Below are 19,827 nucleotides of genomic sequence, written 5' to 3'. Positions count from 1 at the left end.
TTCGGGGAAGCCCCGCCCCGCCCCGCCCCACCCCGCCCCGCCCCGCCCCACCCCGCCCCGCCGACGGCTCGGCCCTTTTACCAGAGTCCGGGATGGCCACTGCTTAGCTCTATTTAGTTAAGCTCACGCCGTCGCGAGGGAGCGAGAGCGAGGGGGCGAGGGCGTGAGAGCGTGGATCTGGGCGGAGTGGGGGGAGTCTTTATACTTCCAAAAGTGAGGTTATGATCCCATAGCGGCAAAAATTTGAGTCGCAAAAGACTCTCTGCATGCTCTCTGTAGTTTTAGTCTACCTTAAGGTTGCTGTGAGCAGTATTCTGACGTTCCAGCATTAGAATATAACCTCACTTTTGCATCCCTCGGCCCACGCTCTCACGCCCTCGCCCCCTCGCTCTCGCCCCCTCGCGACGGCGTGAGCTTAACTAAATAGAGCTCTTTACCTCTGCGACTTCTTTCTTTCTTATTTCGGCGTTTGCCTGCGGCGCTGAGGCCAAAGGGCCAAAGGCTGACGCTGCCGTCCTGGGCGCACAAGTAGGCATTCCGTAATCGTTTCCGCGAGGCACACGCGCGACGTGCGGAGCCCAAAACAAGGCGCAATTTTGTCGGTGCAAAAAAGGAGAAAGAGAAAGGAGAAATAAGAGCAAATGGCCGCGAGCCGGCAGGCGATAACCCGCCTGACCCACCTCTCCTCTCTGTAAAACAAAGTCACCACCAGTGCAGCTGATTTGACTCCATCCGGTCTGAGAGATCGAAACCGATTTGAATCATCGGTGTGGCGGGGGAGGGGAAGGGGACAGGGGTGCACCACAAACACGTTTACAGCTCACTCCTTACACAGATGCGTATCTCTGTTGTGTTACGCCCTGACTAGCCCTGACGCCTGGTGGCGGGAAAACCCGGCCAGCAGCTCCCTTAGGGTCGTTTTCGCCGCTCTGTCTCTCTCGCACCTGTGCGCGACGCGGCGCGACGCCTCAGGAGTGCGAGAGAGACAGAGCGACGGACAGCCTGCAGCGCCGCCGCGGCTCGAACGCCGATAAGCAGAAAGTGCGTGCAGTTTTCCGCGTCAGTGCAGCCTGCACTGCAAGCCTGCAGCCAGCGAGACCGGGAGAAGGGGAGGGGGAGGGGAGGTTATAATTGTCCACCAGCAAAATGAAAACACACAAGACACGAGAGGTCCGGCCGGGGTCCGTGCCCGCTGCCCCTCTGTTCTCCGGGAGTCCCGTTCACTGCATGTGTCGCGGCCTGTCGCGGGGTGGACAACGGACTGACAACGGCAATGCACGGCAATGCACGGCCAGGGACATGTGCGAGGGGCGGCGGATCAAAGACACGTCCTTCGCCGGAACGAATGCGGATGAGCAGAGAGTGACTCGCATACAGGGCGGCCAGCGACCCACTTGTTTCGAAGCAACAACAACAAAAACAACAGCAGCAACAGCGTCGTGGTGCATTTGGCGCGCCCTTCGCGCTTTTGCGCTTTGGCGAGGCGATGCCGCGGCGTGTCACGCCGTCACCTCGCCGTCACCTCGCCGTCGCCTCGCCGTCACCTCACCGTCCACCTCGCAGTCGCCTCACCGTCGCCACGCCGTCGCCTCGCCGTCGCCTCGCCATCCACCTCGCCGTCGCCTCGCCGTCACCTCGCCGTCCACCTCGCCGTCCACCTCGCCGTCACCTCGCCGTCACCTCGCCGTCACCTCGCCGTCACCTCGCCGTCACCTCACCGTCCACCTCGCCGTCGCCGTCGCCTTGCCGTCCACCTCGCCGTCGCCTCGCCGTCACCTCGCCGTCCACCTCGCCGTCACCTCGCCGTCCACCTCGCCGTCACCTCGCCGTCACCTCGCCGTCACCTCACCGTCCACCTCGCCGTCGCCTCGCCGTCCACCTTGCCGTCCACCTCGCCCTCGCCGTCGCCTTGCCGTCCACCTCGTCGTCGCCTCGCCGTCACCTCGCCGTCCACCTCGCCGTCGCCTCGCCGTCACCTCCCCGTCACGCTGTGACCTTCCCGTCACGCCGTCACCTTGCTGTCACGCCGCCTCGCCGCCACGCCGCCACGCCGCCACGCCGCCACGCCGCCACGCCGCCACGCCGCCGCCTCGCTGTCGTTGTCACATCATGTTCCCGCGTCCGGTCCGGTCGCCTCGGCCGATTTTGCCTTGGCGCATTTTATTTGGAAGTTGAAAATCCGCGTCGACTTCCTCGCCTGCCGTGCGCTTCCTGCCCTCCTGCTGCTTGGCGCCACCTTGCGGCTCTTGGGGGTGGCGCCTGTGCCGCCCCCCTCCCGCCCGCCCCCGCCCCTGCCGCGCCGCGCCCATGCAGTGGCGCCACACACGCCACGCCTAGCCACACCCAGCCACATCCAGCCACATCCAGCCACCCAGTAGCGCAGGTCGGGGCTTTTGAGCAAACATGAGGGACGACGTGTTTATGAACTCCTTGCTGCCGTGCGCCTGTTTTATTTGCAAAACAGTGTCTAGTCAGTTTAGGACCGGGCGCTTCTTTTTCTCATGCGTGCCATTCACGAACTGAAAGAAAAAGAAAGTCCATAGTTTTTATCCAACTGAAAACAGTGAATCAATGGCACGGAGTTGTCCGTCGGGTTTCAGGCAAAGGGGGCAGTACGTAGTGAGACATGGAGTCCTAGAGGGTCTAGGGCTCTAGTGAGACACTAGCACGGTAAAAACGCGTCCTGGAAAAACCAGCAAGGGGCCCGTTTGCAGGGCGGTCCTGGAGGAAGTGGCAAAACTTCCAGGACCGTCCTGGAACATGGTGGGATGGTGAACATTTGAAATGCTGGTATTTGAACAGCAAACTGTGCAAATGTTGGAGACGTAGGATCGCATTTGCACAGTGCGGTGTTCGAATACCAGCATCTCAATTTCTTTTTAGACTTGTTGTCTTTTGGGGAACGGTTCGAGGCCATCAGAGCGGAGCCGTGTACCAGAACAGTCCCACACGTCGGAGGTTCAACTCCTAACAAGTTTTAACATTTCATTTTACTGCCTCACCCAGTGTGGTTCAAACCAATTCAAACCCGTGACTTCAGCCAGCGTCCAGCATGTGCCGTGGTGGTCCAGGGAGTAGAGGCGCCGCTTCGCTGCGCTGTGCTGGGGTCAGTAGTTCGACTCCCCAAACTTCTTGCGAAATTTTGACCGGGTCGGTCCATTCCTGTCGCGCCAACAACCCACCTCACGCCGCTCCACTCGTCATGGGCCGTGGTGGCCGAGCGGCCAAAGGCGTACGATCCCGGCAGTGGGGTCCTGGGATCGGAGCCTATCATTTCATTACATTTTTCGACTGGCTTCCTCCCACTGCCACTCAAACCCATCGTCCAACACGCAGTCAGACGTACAGCTTGATAGCGTAGTGGTCAGAGTCACATTCACCTGGCCAACTGCGCGGGGTTTCTAAAAGGCAATCCGCTTCGGCGGGTCGCGGTCGAGGGCTACCTGCAATGCTAACCAATGCGGCAGATGCCATAAACCGCGAGGACTCAGGGCTCTTCGTTTTCTGGTCAGAGTAGACCTTGGACGAGCGGGGCACTATTTTTCAAGGTCCGCGGGGTTGGCCACCCGTTTCCAGGACCGTTCTGGTCCAAAGCGTTCGTTTCTTTTAGGACAGTCCTGGAAACGGGAGGCCGGTTCATAAAAACGCACCATGTTCCAGGACGGTCCTGGAAGTTTTGCCATTTCCTCCAGGACCGTCATGGAAACGGGCGGAAACGGGCCCTCCGTACAACCTTGGAGCCTTTCTGTCCTGGTTTTTCCAGGACGCGTTTTTACCGTGAGCTGGCCAGGCCAGCCTGTCGAAACGGCGACACTTTGGGAAATCCTAGAAGAACAGGACTTGAACTCCACTCCGATTCCCTCCGGTTTCTGAAGTGCTCTCGGTGCAAATTTTTTTTCAAAAATTGTCAAGGCGTGAAACGTGTGGGAAGCAGATTTCTCTGGGTGCTGCGGTATGCCCCGTCCTCTAGCGGCATTGCTTTCAAGTTCTTTGTAGTGCGCCCGAAGAGTCGAGCGTAGGCAACCCGCTCGTCAGGCAAATCGGTTGTTTGCAGGGTAGAAACCAGAGAGTCCAGACAAAATCGATTTATTTCGAAGAAAATTAAATACAAAATATCCGCGATGGGTCTCGTGAGGAAACCTCAACAAAGAGAACAATTTCATCTATTTTCAGCTACATAACAGATTGTCAAATCCACCAAACGTCTAAAGAATAATCGAACTGCGGATGTTTTGTTTTTAAAAATATGTCTACAACAAGAATTGAAATTTTTGGATTAGTTCCATGGGTGCCAATTTTAATAATTCTACAAAATCAATAACACTTATGACACATGTTAAGCCTGGAGGTATTGTAGCGCGCGGGAGAGAAAAGATGTTCAGCAAAATCTACGCTTAGTAACCTGTCGGGATTCAACATTCAAAAAGTTAGGTCTAACAACAAATTCGTATTGATCTGAAATGTATTCAATGCTCTACAAATGACACATAAAACCACAAAAAGCTTTATGGAACCTCGAAGAGTGCCGTATTTACTACACAGAACGCTGCTTATGTTTGATTATTGAAAAATGTCTGCAGATTTTAATAGTGCGGAAACCCACACCTTCAACAATACGGAAGAATGAAAAATACATTGAACACTCACTCAGTATATGTCATTTTACCCATGCAGTCTTAAATACAGAGTATAAGCGTATCCATAAGTTATTCATACTCACAATTTCTAAAAAACCAAAGAGCTCCAAATTGATTTTATTGCGAATTGCGGGGTCTTAACCCCCACTACCGCAACGGGATTTTACAGTATGCCTCAAGTTTAATTTTAACAGAAAGAACAAAACCGCAAAGTGTGCATTTTTATGGCTTCTAAAAGCATTTCGAAGACACATCTGAGCACAACGTAAATGAAAGATTGTTCCGCGACAAAGTCACGTTTTTGAGAACAGTGTACTCTCGGCTTAGGCAACAGCCTTGGTTATCGCTACTAGAAAGAATAATCCACTCTCAATCATTTTTTTTTGTTTCTGAAGAAAAAATAAATAAATCCATTTTAACTTATTTCTACCAATTCGACAACAGAAGGCGGGAGACGCAAAGGGGATGCTATTTATAACTCGCCACATGTCATGGACTTACGTGCCAAACACGCGCGAAATTGTGTAACAACCAACAAACAGCACGAAGGGGAAAAGTATAGAAAAATACAATTTAGGCTTTAGGAAGTACATCCTTTACGCTGCATTTCATGCACGAAAGAGAATAACAACACATTTCTACACGTTACTCTTAAGTTAAATCTCAACAGCGCAAGTCAACTCAGTCGAAAACCAATGGAATATACACTGTTTCCAACTTTCTAAAACGTTTATTATGTCAAAGCGTCGGAACGACTTTTCTATAAAAATGTCGTGTTTTTTAAGCACTTTTTTTTTAAAAAAAGGAAGAGAAATAAGAGTGTCGACTAAATTGTAATTTGGAAACTTGTTTCTTAGAATTATGTATCTAAAGAAGTTCAGACTGAGACTTGCGTTGGTGATATGCATTATGAAGAGACTCGCGGTTGAAGAAAGGGAGACCAAAGAGGGGAGATAGAGGAAAAGGGAAACTATGATAGGTAATAGAAAAGTAAGATAAGTTACGCACAGCCATGGAAGAACTTCGATAACTAACCTACGTCGGGAATGGTTTTTTCATGATTGTACAGAGCTGGGTGTGAAATCAAGAGATAGAGCGATTCAACGAATACAGCGACAAAGACTAGGTACCACACCAAAAATTGCTCCAATGCTCCTTGACCCCACTGGTCAAACGAATTCTTCGACTCAAACTCTGTCCGAGACATTGCCACCTCGACAAAAACCAAGTACGCCTTGTCTTAGTTAGTCAAATAAAATAATCTCTTTCTCAAAGGGATTTCAGAATTGAACCCTGTTACAGCGAGATACAATAACAAGATATTTTAAACATGATAAAAAGAAGTTTTGAGTAGGTAGTGTATCGCCCGCGATACACTACGAAACAAGCACGACACGCGCTGCCGGGACAAGAGATAGAAAAAGGGTCCAAGCAACACCGCCACGTTACGTATATCAAGGTGAAATGGGAGACCACCTGAAATGTTTTATTAAAAAAACAAAAAACAAAAACTTTGTTTACAAGTTAATGATTGTGGATCGCTAGACAAAAGGATATCCACACCCTAAAATTCAACAACAAGAAGTATCAGTGAGCCTATGTACAATATACAACTAACAACGACTTTGTGATCCAAAGCATTACAGTTATCCTTGATATGAACGGCGGGGTACTGATGGATATATAAAAAAGAGTGCAACTGTCTAGACATCGCTAGGGCCACAAATCCACCAGCCTTCGTACTTGAGTGCCACACTCCCTCTCTCTCGGTTTCAAAATACATACAGGTACTGGTATATCTATCACACGCAGCTCAACTAGACGACTTTAATTGTTACTGCAGCGACGTCGCTCTTGATTCCAACGACTGGTGGAAGGGCGCGAGCAACCATTGTCCCTGGACGCAGCCAAGTCAAACAGAACAAGCGTCTTCAGCAGGAAATTATTTCATCACTGTTTAAGATAAAACTACTTAACGATTGTCTCAGCTCCATAGCAGCTTCTCGGTACAAAGTTTTAACTATGCGGCAATGAATTTTGACTGCAATCGTTGGGTTCATGACTAGTTGCCCTTTGGCTGCAAGTCCATGCCACTGTCGGGACGTGGCGCTGAGTTTGTCTCCCTTTACCGGTCGTGCGACGTGGAGGGGAACAGCCTGTGGTGGCTGGAGGTGACACTGACGATGGCCGCGGTGTTGGCGGCGCTGAGTTTGTCTCCCTTTACCGGTCGTGCGACGTGGAGGGGAACAGCCTGTGGTGGCTGGAGGTGACACTGACGATGGCCGCGGTGTTGGCGGCGCTGAGTTTGTCTCCCTTTACCGGTCGTGCGACGTGGAGGGGAACAGCCTGTGGTGGCTGGAGGTGACACTGACGATGGCCGCGGTGTTGGCGGCGCTGAGTTTGTCTCCCTTTACCGGTCGTGCGACGTGGAGGGGAACAGCCTGTGGTGGCTGGAGGTGACACTGACGATGGCCGCGGTGTTGGCGGCGCTGAGTTTGTCTCCCTTTACCGGTCGTGCGACGTGGAGGGGAACAGCCTGTGGTGGCTGGAGGTGACACTGACGATGGCCGCGGTGTTGGCGGCGCTGAGTTTGTCTCCCTTTACCGGTCGTGCGACGTGGAGGGGAACAGCCTGTGGTGGCTGGAGGTGACACTGACGATGGCCGCGGTGTTGGCGGCGCTGAGTTTGTCTCCCTTTACCGGTCGTGCGACGTGGAGGGGAACAGCCTGTGGTGGCTGGAGGTGACACTGACGATGGCCGCGGTGTTGGCGGCGCTGAGTTTGTCTCCCTTTACCGGTCGTGCGACGTGGAGGGGAACAGCCTGTGGTGGCTGGAGGTGACACTGACGATGGCCGCGGTGTTGGCGGCGCTGAGTTTGTCTCCCTTTACCGGTCGTGCGACGTGGAGGGGAACAGCCTGTGGTGGCTGGAGGTGACACTGACGATGGCCGCGGTGTTGGCGGCGCTGAGTTTGTCTCCCTTTACCGGTCGTGCGACGTGGAGGGGAACAGCCTGTGGTGGCTGGAGGTGACACTGACGATGGCCGCGGTGTTGGCGGCGCTGAGTTTGTCTCCCTTTACCGGTCGTGCGACGTGGAGGGGAACAGCCTGTGGTGGCTGGAGGTGACACTGACGATGGCCGCGGTGTTGGCGGCGCTGAGTTTGTCTCCCTTTACCGGTCGTGCGACGTGGAGGGGAACAGCCTGTGGTGGCTGGAGGTGACACTGACGATGGCCGCGGTGTTGGCGGCGCTGAGTTTGTCTCCCTTTACCGGTCGTGCGACGTGGAGGGGAACAGCCTGTGGTGGCTGGAGGTGACACTGACGATGGCCGCGGTGTTGGCGGCGCTGAGTTTGTCTCCCTTTACCGGTCGTGCGACGTGGAGGGGAACAGCCTGTGGTGGCTGGAGGTGACACTGACGATGGCCGCGGTGTTGGCGGCGCTGAGTTTGTCTCCCTTTACCGGTCGTGCGACGTGGAGGGGAACAGCCTGTGGTGGCTGGAGGTGACACTGACGATGGCCGCGGTGTTGGCGGCGCTGAGTTTGTCTCCCTTTACCGGTCGTGCGACGTGGAGGGGAACAGCCTGTGGTGGCTGGAGGTGACACTGACGATGGCCGCGGTGTTGGCGGCGCTGAGTCGCGAGGCGCGCGGTTCGATCTCCAACGACAGCCGGTACATCTCCTCCTCGTCCAGAACGAGCAGGGGGTCCTGCAGGTAGTTGGTGACCTTGGACACGTGCTCGATCTTGTACGGCACCTGCTGAAAGTTGCGCACCTCCCGGATCACGTGCGCGATCTGCAACAACACGAGGAAAGAGTCGTGGAGGCCGAGCAGTCAAGCGGTAACCGCGCACAGTGGGCCAGAAGACCGACTCAGGTGGCCCAAACTCTAGCCGTGTTTTGAGCTCCAGAGTCGCTAAATTAGACTCGAACCGAACGTGTGGCCCCACCAATGAGTTCCTCGTTTGGAGAGCAATCCATTGGTGGGGTCACACGCTCGGTTCGAGTCCAATTTAGCGACTCTTGAGCTCAAAAGGCGTCTAGAATTTTGACCGCCCTCACCGGTCTTCTGGCCCACTGTGCAGCGCCGATCTTCGTACGTACCATTCTCATCTTGGAGAAGTTGAGCAGCTTGTCGTGGGAGAAGTTGGGCGTGCTCTCCTCGATGAAGGACAAGTCGGTGAGGTACATGCCCAGGTAGGGGATGCAGGGCGGGTCGCAGCGGTGCAGCGCCTCGCGCAGGTTGCGGAACCGCCCGTCCGACGACACGATCACCTGCAGCTTGTCGATCGTCTGCTTCGTCTGCACAAACCACACAACGTTTCACACCTCTTCGAGCCAAAAATCGACTCAAGTTCGCTCCTTCTTTTAGCGCACACGCATACCGTTTTGGACACCTTCTCCCAGGTCTTCTTGAGGCGGAAGACGACGTTGTTGTTGAAGGCGGCGCAGATCTGCAGCACGCCGTTGAAGTTGTGCAGGCACCGCGCGATGTCGGCCACGGCGGCCCACTTCTCGATGGCGGCCACGCGCGCCGAGATGTTGGGCCGGCGCACGATCTCGCTCACCACCAGCGCGGACATCTGCGGGGGCGCGGCGGGACGCGGTCACTCTCAGGCAAAGCTCGTCAGAGTACCAAGTTTGTTGTTGTTGTTTTTAGCATGCGGGCGCACGGGGCTCTCTTACCTGGTTGAACCGCTTCGTCATGGCCTCGATGCGCGGCGCCTTGACGTTCTTGTCCGTCTTGATCCAGGCCTGGCCCAGGAACTCCCTGCAAGGCGGAGTACTCGGTGAGAGCGTGCAACGCGTGCAAACCTTGTTTCCCAGGCTAAAGGCCTAAAGGGCACTCACTCGCTGCAGATGGACACGAAGATCTGGTGGTCCAAGTACGTCATCTGCTCCGCGATCTCGAGCGCCGACAGCGACTCGATGTTCTCCTTGCTCGACGACTGCGGAGTCCGGAGGCAGGTTTCAAGTTCGTGAGTGAGACGGCGAACACTAAGCCAAATAATTTGACTCGAAACAGAACGGATCCTTACCGTGGGCGGCGAGAGCAGCGCGGCCAGGTCCACCTTGGAGTTCTCGGCCTCCTCCTTGGTGATGAGGCGCAGCAGCTGCGACGCCGCCTTGTACTCGGCGGGCAGCAGGCTGGGGCTGCACATGATGTCCTCCAGGAACTGGATCGTCAGGCTCTTGAGCTTCTGGTCCTGGTCGAAGTCCTGCGAGTGCTTGGACACCCAGTGGCGCAGCACGTTGAGGACGCGCATGGTGGCGGCGGTGGACAGCACGGACTCCTTCCTGCGCCGCTGCTCCTTGCAGGAGCCGGGCGCCGAGCCCAGCCCCACCATGCCCGACGCGGACGAGCACGACGCCCTGCTCATGGCGCTCATGGCGGGGCTCAGGTCGCGTGGGTTGCTGGACGCCGACGTGGCGATGGCGAAGGCCGCCGCCGCCGTGGACGTGCTGCTCCTGCGCACCCCGAAGCACCCCGTCAACCTCCGCGCGACAACGACTAGACAGCCAATGACCGCACCGCCAGCCCACGCCGCGGCCGCCCAGTGGGTAGGCCACCCAACGGGCAGACCGGGAGGGGAAGCGACGCACCCTGCGCACCCCTGCCACCCACTGGCGCCCGGCAGGTAGGCCACCCAAGTGGCACCCCGCATCCCTGCCGCGTGCCACGCCGCCACCGAGCCGCCCGACAGGTAGGCAAACCAAATGGCAGCCGAAGCCGGCGGGCCGGCCCAAGCGCTGGGCGCGCACCCCTGCAGCCGCATGGCAGATGGGTTGCCTGCCTGCCGGGCGCTACACTGGTAGAACTGAAGCGTACTTCTACGCCTTTCTTCAAGCATAGTAGCACTACGCTCGGCATCAAGCATAGTTCTCCATTACTCCCCTCTCCCGCCTATCTAAATGCATGGGAAAATTTCTTCTGTACGCTTGACGTCAAGCGTAGTTGTATGCTTGAATGAAGCATACAACTACGCTTCAGTTTTACCAGTGTAGCGTCGAGCACTAACGCAGAGACATTAAATTGCTTTCGCCGCTCTATAGAGGGGAAATGTGTAATTAGACGAGGCAGTTTTGTTATTTAACTAAAGTTACAGAGACTATTTACTCTCGTACTGGAGATTCAAGATGGAACAGTTTATTTAAACCATTACGGACAGTTGAAAAGGCGTCTATTTTGCAGGGTTACTAAAGGAATAAGACAGTCAGGATCATCCAGGTTAACTGTTTAAATGCAATGACCGAAACTAGATAAAACAAACTATTTTCTCTAACGGAACATTGATCAGCCTGCTAGGACTGCGTGCGGGACGGCAACATGACGTGCAAAAAAATTAAAATAAAAACCAACGCGTGATTCTGTGTTTATGATCCGACGCGAGGTTTATTTGTGCGAGGGAAAAAGGTGAGAATTCAAAAGGTACAGCCAAAGTAATTAACGAATAAATTGTGTATTATTGAGGAAACAAACACAAACATGTTGTTTAAAGCGGCGTCGTTTGAGTGGCTGCACTGCACCCTGGAAGGAATCAAAATGGTTCAACATGCTGCTGGCCCTGCAGGGCGTGCAGGCGTGCAGGCGTGCACTCCACATCTGAAACGAAAGCGATGCAGGAGACACGACCTTGCCACGGCCTTGACTGCCTTGCCGGCCTTGGTGGAGGAGGCTGGCCAGCGTGGAGCCATTGAGTTCGGTACAGACGGATGCAGCGTGTTTGACGTTGTGTGGTTCACGCAGAACACTTGTTCGTGAAAAAAAAAAAATGTATAAAAAAAGCGTTCTACTGAGTGGTAATCTATTTGAAAGTTGGCAATGCAGTGCTTCCGTGTGTACGGGTAAGGGTACATTCCCAGGGCACCATGCCTAGGTTCGATTCTAAGGAGAGGGTTGAATAATGGTGAGTTTGTGGGGACCCTCACAAGGGTAGTCGCTTCGCTGTTAAAAAAAGGGTGAAATGTCTAAGAACTACATTTGCATACAAATACGTTTTAAAATCAATCTGTTTGAAAATAAATTTATTCCACTGCTCTACAGTAAGAAATCTTACATGAATTTGCGAAGTTTTTCTTTGCGAGGGCCACCACTAGCTCATCTAAGAAAAGCATTGCGTTAAGTGGATCGTTCAGGGAGGCTGTTTTACTCACCAAAAATCAGGCTCGATGCTGTCCCACCACAACCCACCACACAGACAACACAGGGTCACAACAGTCACTCTCACTCAAACAGTCAGGGAGCCGCCCAACGGTGAAACTCAAACTCTTTTCCAAAAATAATTTTGAAATTATTTTTGAGTTATGTTCCACGCGCGAGCGGCTCAAATATAAAAATACACAAAAGCTAAAAGATTTCAAACGATAGGTATAATAGATGAAAGTATTGCGAAAAGTAACGATAGATTTCACACGTAAGGGACCTGCTCGATTGCAAATCGATGAGGCCAGGGTTTATAAGTACTTGAAAAGAAGAGACACACCACAACATCAAGAATGATGCATGCAATTTAGAGAAATGAGAAATGGAAGTCGAAAGCTGCCGGAGGATTGGTTTGAGACCGTGCCTGTTTGATCAGGCAGGCGGAAGCATCGCAAATGAGCACTTGAGGCGAACAACCGTCTCGCTGAGGTAGAGAGCAGTGTCTATCCTCTGCAGAGGACGTGCTCAACGTGGCCGCGGAGCCCACTCCGGGCCAACAAGACAACAATTCCACTTTCTGCGAAATGGACAGTGGACGCCTCAGTCCACTCGAGGGAAGTCGAACAAGCGAGTCTTCCGGGGCCTCTAGCATGAGATGAAATGAACACACGTCTGCATGCACACAGCAGCATTTGACGCAAAGCATGTTTCTCGCCACCCGAATTTATGGCAGCCTTCCATCGAGGAGGCGCTACAGCGCTTACCAGGCCAGCGCCTGCCGGAGCCTAGCTGGAGCCTAGCGGGAGCCTAGCGGGAGCTAGTCTTTCGGGGTGGAGGGGGCGGAGTTGAGACCAACCTGCGGTGCGACTGCCTGGAGGACGTGATGACCACCCCCGCCTTGCTGGACACCTGCGGCAGGTCATGCTGGATGCTGGGCCTGCTGTGGATGGAGATGGTGGAGTCCTGGGTCAGCCGCCTGCCGCCGCTGTAGTAGCTCTGTGAGGCAGGGAAGGGGTTGAAACGGGGCGAAACCAGGCACGTCGCAAACACGCTCCGCGCCGCGCTGGCGGCGCTCTCGCGGACACTGGGGGCACTAACCAGGGCAGACGAGGCGATGGACGCGGAGCGCGCGCTCGAGGACCTCGGCGTGTCCTGGCAGTCCTCGGACTGCCACGGGTCCGTGGTGATGCTGTCCCGCTTCCAGGAGCTGCCGTAGTTGCTGCCGCCACCACCGCCGCCGCCGCAGTCCGAGCCCTTCCTCTTGGGCTGCTGGAAATAGTCCAAGGTTACTCGCAGGCCTCTTGGAGGGACTCCCTGGCTTCCGGGTCCTCACCTGGCTGCGGGGCGAGCGTCGTTCGCTGGAGGACAGGCGGCGGTCGCAGGAGGAGGGCCGGCGCTCGGCCGAGCTGGGGCGGCGCGACGTCGTGGAGGTGTTGTCGGCCGACGGGCGGCGCTCGCTGTACGACAGGCGGCGCTCCATGCGGCCCGACGCGCTCGTCATGATGATGGACGGCCGGCGCTCGCTGGCCGACGGGCGTCTGTCGCCCAAGCGGCCGCTGCGGCAGCGGAGAGGGGGGACCCTAGGTCAGCAAGCAAGCCACGCTAACACACCCACACCAACACAACGCGTCCACAAAGCAGTGACAAGGGCAGGGTACATCTAGAGGGCCGTGAGGCCGTGAGGCGCATTCAAGGGGCGTTTCGTGTATTTGCACGGTGGATGAGGATCATGGGGGTCATGAGGTTCAGCAGAGGTGGCGTTCCGGACTAGCTAGAGAATCAATCATGCGGGTAGGCAGGACTATCACGAGGTACCGGGTGCGGATGGGGGGCTGGGTGTCCTTTTTCAATTTGTTCCTCCGGAGCCAAATTTTTTACGTAAAGCTTTCGAGGAGAGCTCTCAAAATCCTTGCCCAAAATCACGCAATTTTCTGTACAACACACGGAACCTTGTGCATCTGCAGACTTATGCAGGTTTTTCGATTGCACTCATCTTATCAATGACCGCCTGGCACTTGCCTTCCTCGCTGACCCATGACTTCCTTATCGTGTCACGGTCGCGGCCGGCCGGTTTACTTGTATACAGCAGTTGCTTTTAAAAGTAACCTATTTTACGATGTGACCTCTTGGATCAAAAACAAACTTATTTGCACAGCAGCTGCACTTATGGCAGACTCGCTGGCACCCACAAGAGGAAACAACAAAATGCTTGAGGTAGTTTTTTTGTTTCAATTTGAAGCTGCATACAGAATTATGAGTGGCATAAAGGGCCAATGAAATAAAATAAAAATATATGATTGCATGTGCAGAACACCCTATAAAGTCCCGCCTGACACCGCGTCCCCGAACTAAGGGAAAAGCAATACCCGGAATAACTTCATACAAAAAAATAGGATAGGGGTAAAATATATTTAAAAAAAAGACTATATACTGAAATAAAAAAATAAAATAAAATAGAAGATGCGCCGGGAGACAGTTGTCTGCAACAACGCTATGGCTACTCGTTCCTAAGTGCCTCGTGCTACTCGTGCAAATACCGTGTTGGCCTGACATCCTCCCCGTCCCTCATCATAAGACTGACACTGGGCCTGTACCTGTCTTTCTCGTTCTCTTCGGCGTGCTTGTCCTGCTTGTCCTTGTCCTTGTTGGTCTTCTCCTTGGCCTTGCCCTTCTTGGCGTCCTTGTCGTTCTTGTTCTCCTGGAAAGACCAAAGACATTTCGTTACTTATTGACGCCGGAGGAAAGTGCGTACAGTGGAGCCGCGGCACACCTTCGCCTTCTCCTTCTCGTCCTTGTCCTTCTCGCGCTCCTTGTTCTCCTTGTCGTTCTCCTTGTCCTCGCCGTTGACCACGGTGTCGGCGGAGGGCTCGGACGAGCTCTGGCTGCCCTGCACAGAGGGCGTGGGGCTGGTGCTGGTGGAGGGCACGAGCGTGACGGTGCTGAGGCCGCTGGGCGAGGACGGGGCGGGCGCGGCCTGCGCCGTGCCCACCAGGGTGTCCGAGCTGCCCGAGCTACTGCAGGTGGTGGGCGCCGCGCCGCCGTTGGGCACCGTGAGGTGCGTCGTGTCGTCGGCCTCGTGCTCCACGCGGATGGACACGCGGCGCACGGGCGTGCTGGGCTGCGGTGGCAGCTGCTGCTGCTGCTGGGCGCCGCACGCGTTCACGCCGTCGCGCAGCCGCATGTGCTCCTCCTCGACTGGAACACGACCAATCAGGCGTGAGTCTGCGCGTCAGCCACATTCCTATTCGATCGGCGCAGTACGCGCGATGGCTCGTGCCGATGAGTGCGGATTTGGCTGCCTCGGCGCAAAAAGCGTCTTTCGCCACCCAGACAGGCGATTCGTCGATTGCGACGAGACCCACCCTCTCGAGTGTGCTCTGTACTCACACTTGCGGATGTTGGCCCGCCACCTGAAGCCCTGCGAGTCGTAGCTGTGGCTGCGGTCACTCATCTCGGACCCGTAGCCTGGAAGCAAGTCGTTCCAAGGTTAGGTTCCCCCGGAGGGAATCTCCGTCTCAGGACCGGAAGGGAACTCACCGGACACGGAACTAGCGCCACTGGTCCTCCTGGGTGTGGCGGTGCTGCTGCGGCGCCTGTCCTCAAACATGCCGCTCATCTGGTCCTCCAGCAGGCTGCAAATAGGACACCGACGAGGTCAAATAGATTCGTTTGTGTAAAAATTAGATTTTCGAGAAAGCCTAAACCTTGTGGCTCTTACATGCTTATGCCATCCGTGTTGAACTCGGGCGGGTCGGCGTTGTAGAAGACCTTCTTGAGGGCCTCGAGCACTGTGACGCTGTCCGTGAAGACGCGGTACGTCAGCAGGAACGTGTTGAGGAAGTCGATGGACAGGAAGCGCAGGTCGGTGAGGCGCTCCAGCAGGCGCTCGGGGGTGGCGTACCGGATCTGGGGCACCTGCGGAACGGGGCGGGCGTCAGCGAGCGGCAGCGCGCGGAAGCAGAGACAGAACGGCAGCGTCCAGGATGGAGGCCAGGACAGGCCAGGACAGTCCAGGACAGTCCAGGACAGTCCAGGACAGTCCAGGACAGTCCAGGACAGTCCAGGACAGTCCAGGACAGTCCAGGACAGTCCAGGACAGTCCAGGAGCAGGCGGTGCGCAAGGTGGAGCTGTTCCGGCCGAGGCCGAGGGAGACGGCGGCGCAGATCGGGCCGGTCTCACTCACGTGCGGCAGGAAGTGGAAATGCTAGGCTCAGAAGAGGGACACCGGATCTAGAGGCATCTCGCAGAGGGGGTAAAAGGCCACAAAAGGAGAGGCAAAATCGAAAAAATAATCGAAAAGGCTTTGTTGTGGACGGGTCAGTTCAGCTCCGAAGCAGCTGTCGTCAAGAGTTTGAAGGGCTTCACGGTGGCAACGCCACAGACCCGATCCTTTATAAACCACAACAAAGAGCCTCTACCCGCCAACCGGGGCTCCGGAGAGTAAAAAGACCGCAAAAAGCAAGCGAACTGACAAAACGGTACAGAAAGAGAAGGGGAAGGGAGATAGGGTAGAACGCAGCACTACACTGCCAACCCAAACGCCTCCATGGAGGCATGGTCACCGTGTTACTGAGGTGCAAAAACAAACGTGGAAATGCTAAAGCGGTGAGTGGTGACCACGACGATGCGGCCAACACGGGTGTCGCTGTTCATCATCACCATCATGCAGTCCGAGTTCATCACCATCTTTCCCATGCCGAGTGTAGCAAGCAACTGTCTCCCAGTGCGCGGCGTGCTCAGTGCGGTGGAGTACCGCCTGGGAGTCGGACAGTGCCCAGTAATACACCATGCAGAGCCTGGCAGAGCCTCCCTGGGTCCGCGCGGCGCGGGGTATAGACATACGAGTCAGCCTATGGAACGGGGGTATCGCCAAAGACGGGGGGTAGCGATCACGGTTAGAGTAATTCCCTGCCCGGTGTGGTACACACCACTGGTCACCGGACACCACAGCGTGGCTGCGGAGGTTTCCACTGGGTCTTCGATGGTTTACCGGGGACCGCCCGTAAGAGAATGTGACCGGGGTGGCGAAGAAAGAATGCGATTGGCGATAATGACAACAACAAGCGCCGTGTTGGCGAGGGAATGCCCACGTTTGGGTTTTGCAGTGGCTTTGACCTGGCACCCTCCTTCCATGCTCTGCCATGCATCCCTCACCTGGTGTCCCTCTACGAGCAGTCCGTGAACCTGGATGACAACAAAAATATCGGTTACGTAGACCAAAAAATAACCGTTACTACAAAGAAACAAAAAAATCTCATTCAACGAACGTTAATGAAAGCAGATGATACTCGTTTGGTTTTCTTCTACGGTGTAGTATGGGTTCATTCCAAAGATAGTATTTAAAAGCTGAGTCCTTTGTGCGCTGTAGCGGGGAGGGATTGTGAATGTTGCGCCCAGGCCGTCGCGCGCGAGGAGGGGTGCCATTGTCGAATTCCGCGCAGGCTGCGCCGCAGGCACAGACGCACCAGCCCGCCCCGGCAGCCAGCCCCTATTATATTGTTAGGATACGCACTTGGTTTTTGGACTCTCGAGTAAAAGCTAGCTGACACCTTTATGTGTCTTTTAGTTGTAGTTTTAGGTATGTTTTTGAGTAAAGGTATCATCTGCTAAAAAAATAATAGTGATTTCTCGTGTATCTGCCATGCAAATATCCAGCAACAACCAACCGAAAACCAAACTGATGGTGCCGCTGGTACACACAACACCCACACCAAGGCCACACATTCATAGGCATGCAATACACTGTGGTAACTAGTCTGGCCGTCGGGGGCCGCGCACCTTGCACGAGTTGACCTGTGTCCGGCTGAACCTGATGTCCACGTCGTCCTTGAACAGCTTGGGGTCGTTCTTGATGGACTGGGGCATGGTGACGGACGATGTGTCGGAGATGGACATGTGCAGGAGGTCGTTGAAGTGCACGTTGTCCATGCACTGCGCACACAGACCCGTCACGCACCAGCCACTTGTCACGAAAAAGGGGAAGTCCTCTTGGCGGCGACCTACCTGTGTGATATCAGAGATCCAAGCTGCCTTCTCCTGCATGGTGGGGGCCAGGAGATGGACAGAGATCTGTCCCGTAGTGGCGCTGGAGCCAGACCCTGTCTTCACCGAGTCTACCACAATCTTAAAGTCCTTGTTGTGCCATTGGGATGGGTTGCCTCTGCTGGACGCTTCGCTAACTCCTGACGATTGAGAAGACATTGAACAAATGGACGATTCTGGAACGTTTCCAAAACGAGATCGTTAACATCGTGAGTCGGCCCGACTGCGACATAGGACGACGAGCCCAGTCAGAGATGGGTGGTCGAAACTCGCGGATCGAGAGATCGATTCTCGAGAAAAGGGCGCCATATTCTCGCGTGTGTTTCTGTTGTTTCCACGCCAAACCGTCAGGTTGCACTTGGAGTCGTTGCCGTTTCCACCGTTTCCACCACCCACGTCCCCCTGGGCAGCTCGCCGCCAGCGCCGGCCGTCGCCTTACCGTCGTCGTCCGTGGTGCCCGGGTCGCTGGGGTCCTCGATGAGCATGGCGTCGGCCAGCGGGATCTTGCCCACGTTGGGCACCAGGTGGAGTCGGCCGTTGGAGGCCCTGGGGACACGCAAGTGGCTTTGTAGGGACTCGTCTCTAACCCACTGGCCGCGAGGCCCGTTTCCGTTTCAAGGGGAAAAAAGTACTTGACAAACGCGCAGAAAACACACAAACATTACGAAAGCTGAAAAAAATGTATCACACGCGAATATGAAAAAACCGAGGAGTGGGTATGCACTCTCGTACTCTGTCCGCAACAGCAGGCGAAATAGTATGCGTTAGTCGAAATTCGACGGACTTCACCTATTGTCGGTCTATTTTAGGCAGTTTTTAGCTGAATTCCGAAAAACCGGTCACAGGTTTTGAGAGTGCATACCCGTTTGTAAAAAAACAAATCTTTTCACTCGACTTCAAATTGAAGCCATGAATAGAGTAAAACCAATCAATAATAAGGAAACCTCCACACCAAGCAACACCAACCAACCACACCATGCAGAGCGATATGGTAAAAAAGGGAAAACATTTTTGACTCATTGGAAAGAAAAAACAAGTTGAAAACAGTACAGTAGACGGAAGTTAACGTACAATTGAGCAAAAACACTCAAGTTGACGCCGAAAAAAGGACAAGCAAGAGGTGAAGGTAAAAGTAAACGCATACAGTAAAAGGCATGCCAGGCCGCTGCGATACCTGCAGGGCCGAAGGGGCGAATAGAATCACCTGCAGGTGAGGAGGTGGCGGTGTTTGGTGGTGCAGGGGGGCACGCACCTGGTGGCGATGATGAGGTGGTTCGAGAACAAGAAGCACTGCCTCACGGTTTCTTTCTCGCTCTTGAAGCTGGCCAGCCGAGACCGGCTAGTGCGCTTGTCATTGGGGAGCTGGATCAAAGTACCTGGACAGTCAAGGGGCTTTGCTTACTGCTTTGCGCCATCTCGCCGCAGTCACGTGTCGTGCACTGCCAGACTGGATGTCACCCTCACAACACCAAGAAAGGCATCTACCCCCGCGTTGTACCTCTCGCCGGAAAGGAATCCTGCGTCAACTTGGAGAGTCGGGCCAGCGAAACAGACAGAACGGGCGCCCCGCCGAGTGACGAGGCATGGCAAGAGGGGCGCAGATCGACTCGCATTCCGAGGAGAGCAAATATTTGAGCACTCCATCGCACCAGGCAGGCGGCATTTCAGCCGACGCCGCTTCGAAGCGGAGGAGGGAGGGGAGGGGGAGGCAACAAAGGCCGGGATCGCGGAGGAGCCCGCACTTGCCACGCAACAAGTGCCAAGTTCTGACGATGGAAAGTTTTCCCAGTTGAGATCGCGACGGGGTGCGATGCGTCGGATATCTATTCCTGACGTCGGCCGTAATGCCAGACAGATAGACGGACAGACAGAAAGACAGACCGACACACGGCGGACTGGAAAAAAAGAATCCCTGGCTAGACCAGGGCAGACAGTGATGGATCGCCGGAGGGAGAAAGTCGAAGCAGACGCGACTTCTGTGCGGAATCTTTAAATGTCGAGCGCTC

The 19,827-nt window shown here is 54.9% G+C and overlaps 1 protein-coding gene across 1 annotated transcript in view; it reads right to left on the bottom strand.

The window, feature by feature from the left end:
- Nucleotides 1-4,070: 4,070 nt before the first annotated feature.
- LOC117647244 (ras-specific guanine nucleotide-releasing factor 2-like) overlaps nt 4,071-19,827 on the bottom strand; it is a 66,748-nt gene continuing 50,991 nt past the window's right edge. Inside the window, exons 10-29 of the mRNA XM_034388926.1 lie at nt 19,074-19,197; nt 18,261-18,367; nt 17,783-17,997; nt 17,558-17,710; nt 16,934-16,963; nt 15,497-15,693; nt 15,316-15,410; nt 15,166-15,243; nt 14,549-14,973; nt 14,373-14,476; nt 13,112-13,334; nt 12,877-13,044; nt 12,635-12,774; nt 11,790-11,807; nt 9,674-10,103; nt 9,486-9,583; nt 9,321-9,405; nt 9,020-9,217; nt 8,739-8,936; nt 4,071-8,430 (exon numbers count right to left, since the gene is read on the bottom strand). Of these exons, the coding sequence (XP_034244817.1) occupies nt 8,188-8,430; nt 8,739-8,936; nt 9,020-9,217; nt 9,321-9,405; nt 9,486-9,583; nt 9,674-10,103; nt 11,790-11,807; nt 12,635-12,774; nt 12,877-13,044; nt 13,112-13,334; nt 14,373-14,476; nt 14,549-14,973; nt 15,166-15,243; nt 15,316-15,410; nt 15,497-15,693; nt 16,934-16,963; nt 17,558-17,710; nt 17,783-17,997; nt 18,261-18,367; nt 19,074-19,197 (3,329 nt within the window). The 3' untranslated portion in view covers nt 4,071-8,187. The remainder of the gene's footprint in view (nt 8,431-8,738; nt 8,937-9,019; nt 9,218-9,320; nt 9,406-9,485; nt 9,584-9,673; nt 10,104-11,789; nt 11,808-12,634; nt 12,775-12,876; nt 13,045-13,111; nt 13,335-14,372; nt 14,477-14,548; nt 14,974-15,165; nt 15,244-15,315; nt 15,411-15,496; nt 15,694-16,933; nt 16,964-17,557; nt 17,711-17,782; nt 17,998-18,260; nt 18,368-19,073; nt 19,198-19,827) is intronic.

The sequence above is a fragment of the Thrips palmi genome, unplaced genomic scaffold, assembly GCF_012932325.1.
Source record: "Thrips palmi isolate BJ-2018 unplaced genomic scaffold, TpBJ-2018v1 HiC_scaffold_10, whole genome shotgun sequence".
Lineage (NCBI taxonomy): Eukaryota > Metazoa > Arthropoda > Insecta > Thysanoptera > Thripidae > Thrips > Thrips palmi.
This window is presented reverse-complemented; position numbering and strand designations above follow the sequence as displayed.